The 6,000-nt window shown below is 36.5% G+C and overlaps 2 protein-coding genes across 5 annotated transcripts in view; both read right to left on the reverse strand.

Moving 5' to 3' along the window:
• The window catches only part of LOC113068550 (1-phosphatidylinositol 4,5-bisphosphate phosphodiesterase beta-1-like), a 91,749-nt gene extending 91,011 nt beyond the window's left edge, over positions 1–738 (reverse strand). For both annotated transcript variants that reach the window (XM_026241295.1, XM_026241296.1), the window contains exon 1: positions 519–738. In XM_026241295.1, coding sequence (XP_026097080.1) covers positions 519–617 — 99 coding nt within the window. In that variant the 5' untranslated portion in view covers positions 618–738. The remainder of the gene's footprint in view (positions 1–518) is intronic.
• Positions 1–6,000, reverse strand: part of LOC113068554 (gephyrin-like) — a 1,122,288-nt gene that overhangs the window by 299,250 nt on the left and 817,038 nt on the right. The gene's annotated exons all lie outside the window — the stretch shown is intronic.

Below are 6,000 nucleotides of genomic sequence, written 5' to 3' on the forward strand. Positions count from 1 at the left end.
ATCATCAGATTTCCAGGATCTTTCAGCTGTTATGATTATTATGGTTATTAATATAGTTAATTTGCCTAAACATAATGCCAAACAAACATCAGTAACAATCTAGTAAAGAAATGGAATCAGCTATGCAAATATGACCTGACAACATGCCCCTATTGTGCAATATAACGGATCAAGATGAAGATGAATACATTTGTTTGAAATACATGTTTTCTAAAATATAAAAAAGCCATACTACACAATATATTTGCATTAAAAATGATAATCACCCAAAAATGCAAACTTTATCTTTATTTACTCGATCCAAAATAGTGATTTCTACGATCTCTTTAAGTTTAAGTTACTTTAGGCAAACGCTGGAATAAATAGGGTTCCCAGCAATCTGCTCATTTTGGTTTAACAGAAGTCAGTTAAACAAACGGGTCTGACATGAGGGAGAATAAATGACGACAGAAGCTTCGTTTTCGGGCTATCTATGTTTTTAAAGTTTTCCAACAAAATAAGACATGCGTGATACTTACATCGTCCCATTTTATGAATTTGTCGCCGGTCCTCAGGCTCTCGGGCACTGAAACGCGCTTGAGCTGGAGCGCGTGAACTCCCGGCTGCGCTCCCGCCATCTGGCTCGTCCGTGTCCGCGCGTGAGCTTCTGCCGCGCTGCTTCTGAAAGGATCGGAGACGTTCACTGCTGCGCCGCTGTGAAAGGACTCACTGCTCGTGCGCAGGACCGGTGCCGCTGTGGACTCACTGCTACGCGCACAGAGATCAGATGCGCGCTCTCGTTGTTAATTGTCAGTGCGTTCAGGAGCGTGTCGTGAACAAACCCACAAAGAAAATATGAAAGATTAAATCCATGACATAGCGATTCTCTAGACAGTCTTGAAATCAATGAGAGATCAAATATAGACTTTTGCTAAAGAAAAAAAAAACTCATTGACGTATTAATAATGTAAACGGAAACTTTTCTCATTCCAAGAGCAGATCGTCTGTGCTTATGCTGTATATATTAATATAAAATATATAAAATATATATACTGTGCAATGACTGCTGCGACGGATTAGGAATGTAGAATATGGTCATGCAGAATAGGTGCTTTATAAGTACTAATAAACAACCTATATTTTAATAATAGACATGCTAATAAGCAACTAGGTAATAGTGAGAATTGGTCAATAAAATAAAGTGTTACCATCGTCTTCATTTTCTATAATCTACCTAGTCTTTGTTCTACAAATAAATTGAATAAATACTTCACCACTTCACCCTTTTGTCTACAATTTAGTATTTACAATTATATTAATGCAACTCCCTTACAGATAACAAATATATTGCCTTAGTAAACGTGTTAACTAACTGGGTAATGTTCTTTGAAATTAAATTAAAGTAAAAATATGACAGAAATGTAACAATAAACCTAACCCTAATAACAGCATTTTAATTGGTCTTCTGTTTAACTCAGGTTTATGATTGTTATGTTTATCTTAGAGTACAAAACTCAACGTTCTTAACTCAACAAATCTTAACTAATGGGCTTTAATTTAAAAGCTTCTCATCTGAGGTTGGAAGTGCAAAATATGTATTGAACAGTGTTTTAAACAGGATTGTGAGTTGCTACACTTAATGTTCAATGCTCTGACTCCATCATGTGGTTCATTATAAGAACTTTCTCTCTGTTTCAGATGTCTGTGTGTGTGTGTGTGTGCGCGCGCGCGGGCGTGTTTAGTGATTGATGTATGTGCCATTCCAGCAAAGTCAGCTTCAGCTGTTCTTCAATTCATGAAATACAGAGAACTAAAATAAATTGAAAGGAAAAACGTTCTCAAAAAGTTAAAAGAAATCAAATAAAACAGTAAAGGTAAGCTAATCGTTATTTGAGTTAATGAGGTAGTATTAACATTTGTATTCCATCATTTTTGCTTGATGGTCTAGATTTCTGTAGGGATCATAAGCAAGACCAAGAATGCCTTGAAGCCAATGAGAGGAAAAAAATCAAGACATGAAAGATGGAGAATATGTCTTGCTTTATCCAGATGGCTATCAGATAAAAAACATCCCTGGGACTGACACAACTTTTTCTATTGGACAGTACAAAGAGGCCATTGGAAAGGCATATCAAAGGATCACCCTGTAAATCTGTACCATTGAGGATTTGTTGTCAAACAGTTAGTATTGAAATAGTTTTTTATGTGCATTTAAACTATAGACTAAGTGCTTTAAGTTCTTTGTGGAATTCCAACTAGTTACCAGAGATGTATAAAGTACTAGAGAACCATACTTGAGTAAAAGTACAAGTGCTCTATCAAAAAAGTGACTTGAGTAGAAGTTGAAGTGCTCTTTAAGCACCACACTTAAGTAGAAGTACTAAAGTATTCAACATTTTTTGTACTTAAGTATTGCAAGTAGTCTATTTTAAAATTTACTACTCAAGTACTGAAAGTAAAAGTAGAAGTATTGTGTTATGTAGCTATTAAAGAAAGTAGTCAAAAGTTTGAACATATTGTTTTTACTATTTCAAATGATTAACCTAAAGGACAATCACAATTCCTTTGACTGTAACTTCTTGTAAACAAAAAAACGGTTACTAGGGTTAGTTAGCCCAATTTGCAAAATGATGTCATTAATAACTCACCCTCATGTTGTTTCAAACCCGTAAGGCATCAGAGGGTCATTTAGAATTTTTTGAAGCATGGAAAATACATTTTGGTCCAAAAATAGCAAAAACTACGACTTTATTCAGCATTGTCTTCTCTTCAGTGTCTGTTGTAAGACAGTTAAAAACAAAGCAGTTTGTGATATCTGGTTCGCGAACGAATCATTCGATTTAACCGGATATTTTTGAAACAGTCCACCAAATCGAACTGAATCGTTTTAAACAGTTCGCGTCTCCAATACGCATTAATCCACAGATGAATTAAGCTGTTAACTTGTTTAATGTGTCTGACACTCCCTCTGAGTTAAAACAAACCAATACCCCGGAGTAATTCATTGACTCAAACAGTACACTGACTGAACTGATGTGAAGAGAGAACTGAAGATGAACACCGAGCCGAGCCAGATAATGACTCGTTCACGAGTCAAGAACCGTTTCTGTCAGACGCGTCCGATTCGTGAACCGAGGAGCTGATGATACTGCGCATGTGTGATTTAGCGTGAAGCAAACCGACACACAGAGTGTCTGGAACCGAACTGAATCTTTTGGTGATTGATTCTGAACTGATTCTAATGTTATGAGCCCATGTGCAGTCAACGCCAATGACGCCATTGCATCGAGCGCAAAAGAATCGGTGAACTGTTTTCTTCAACTGGTTAATTGAATCGAACTGTCAGAAAGAACTAACGTTACTGGTCATCCGAAAACCGATGCAACCGGTTCTTGACTCGTGAACGAGTCATTATCTGGCTCGGCTCGGTGTTCATTTCTCTCTTCACAGCAGTTCAGTCAGCACACGCAGTCTTCTTAATCGCTTGTTTCGCTCAATGATGTGCCAGCTTCATCAAACCTGCCATCTACAGTTCTGGCAGTGGTTTGTAATGGAATGATTCTTAACATTATTATAATTGTAACGAGTAACGATGCAGCACATAAAAAAATATCGGAGTAAAAGTATTAAACTCAGCGAAAATATGTACCGAAGTAAAAGTGGAAGTAGGAGAAAAAAAATAATACTCTAGTAAAGTACAGATACCGCCTTTTAGTACTTAAGTACAGTAGTGAAGTAGTTCTACTTCGTTACTATACATCTCTGCTAGTTACAGCCTACATATTTCACAATACTGGGCATGTAATTGGAAATAGAGATTGACCACAAAGTCTTTTGTGAGGTCAAGCAGATGAAGGTTTCAGATGATGATGATGATGATGATGATGATGTTGTTGTTGTAAGGGTGTGACCCAATATGTCACCTCTTTCTGACACAGTGGTAGGTACATCTCAGGAATGTAGATGTACGTTCTAGTAAGAACTCTAGCTGCTACATTTTGGACTAACTGTAGATTGTTTACCAAACATGCAGAACAAGCACCCAATAAAGCATTACAATAATCTAACCTTAAGGTCATAAATGCATGGATTCACATTTCTGCATTTGACATTGAGAGCATATGTCATAATTTAGATATATTTTTGAGATGGAAAAATGCAGATTTACAAATTCTAGAAACATGGCTTTCTAAGGAAAGATTGCTATCAAATAGCAAACCTACTGTTCCTAACTGATGACGAAGAATTGACCACAGCCATCAAGTCTTAGACAGCTTTCTAGGTTATTACATGAAGAGTTTCTATAAGTAACACCTCTGTTTTTTAAGGATTTAGCAGTAAGAAATTACTCGTCATCCAGGTTTTTATATCGACTATGCATTCCATTAGTTTTTCAAATTGGTGTGTTTCACCGGGCCGCAAAGAAATATAGAGCTGCGTATCATCAGCATAACAGTAAAAGCTAACACCATGTTTCCTGATGATATCTCCCAAGGGTAACATATAAAGCGTGAAGAGTAGCGGCCCTAGTACTGAGCCTTGAGTTACTCCATACTGCACTTGTGATTGATATCATACATCTTCATTCACTGCTACGAACTGATGGCGGTCATATAAGTACGATTTAAACCATGGTAATGCACTTCCACTGATGCCAACAAAGTGTTCAAGTCTATGCAAAAGAATGTTGTGGTCAATGGTGTCAAACGCAGGGTTAGGGTTAGGCCACTGATGGATCATCTCTTCACCTCCAACAGGTACATTATGACCTAATATTCTAGCTTTATATTGACCTGTATTATATATGCTTATGGTTAGAAATTTGTAATAAGATTGTTTATTTGTTTTTATAGAAGCCTCTTATGTACGACCATGATTTCTGTGATGTAGAGACCACGGAATCCAGTCATAAAAACAGAATTTACAGTTTAACGTGGAATGTCATTTTGAATGAATTAATTTAAAGTAGGCCATGACACTTAAATGAAATCATGATATGGAGTAGTATCTGTAAATAATAATCCGGAAAAGTCTATTCAAATATGGATCCTGCATGTTCTGCGTGTCTCTGTTTGTTGAGGCTATTCTATAAGCCTCGGCATAGATGGCATGGTGTTCTCAACGCGTAGCAGGAAATTCTGAGTCCAAACATTGGCTCTCTTTGGGTGGTGTTCCCGTTTATTATGAAGGTAAAAAAGGGATAATTTACATAAAATTATATTTCACCCAGTGCTGAATATTAAAGTGCTGTCGTGCTGTTGGTAAACTGACTGTTCACGGCTATGGTAAGAACCGTGTGTTCCTCACCATCCACACCCTTTCCTAACTAATTGCAACACCTGTAAATATATCTAGCTCCCAGTGACTTGTCACACATAGTGCAACACTCCCAACCAGTGGCTAGAATAATAATAGCAATATTAACCGATCCAGAGAAGGTGAATATATAAATGGCTCCTACACTGTTAATGAATGAGCCAGAAGCTTAAATACATGAACAGCATCTCCAGAACCAGTCTTGCCAACTAATTTTAGAAGAAAGTTGCTAAATTAAGTTATGGTGTCATTGTTTAATCACAACGCAAAATTGTCACAGCATGGGATATCAGCAAAAAACTGTTTCATATGTTAATTTAGTTTTGTTTGTAAAATAATATGAATAATATAATTCAATAATTAATATTGAACACAAACATATTTTACTCTAAGAAGGAATATAATTATGAGGATACCACCTTTTCTAGTATCTTGGACAGAAAAGGGAGATTCGAGATTGGTCTATAATTAACAAGTTCTTTGGGGTCAAGTTGTGGTTTTTTGATGAGAGGCTTAATAACAGCCAGTTTGAATGACAATGAGGAATTAATAATAGTCAGAAGAGGATCTATGACTTCTGGAAGCACCTCTTTTAGGAGCTTAGATGGTATAGGGTCTAACATACATGTTGTTGGTTTAGATGATTTACAGTTTTTTACAGTACTGCTTACACACATTTTCCAAAGTTTTCCTTTTTTTCAAAAC

The sequence above is a fragment of the Carassius auratus genome, linkage group LG45M (assembly GCF_003368295.1).
Source record: "Carassius auratus strain Wakin linkage group LG45M, ASM336829v1, whole genome shotgun sequence".
Lineage (NCBI taxonomy): Eukaryota > Metazoa > Chordata > Actinopteri > Cypriniformes > Cyprinidae > Carassius > Carassius auratus.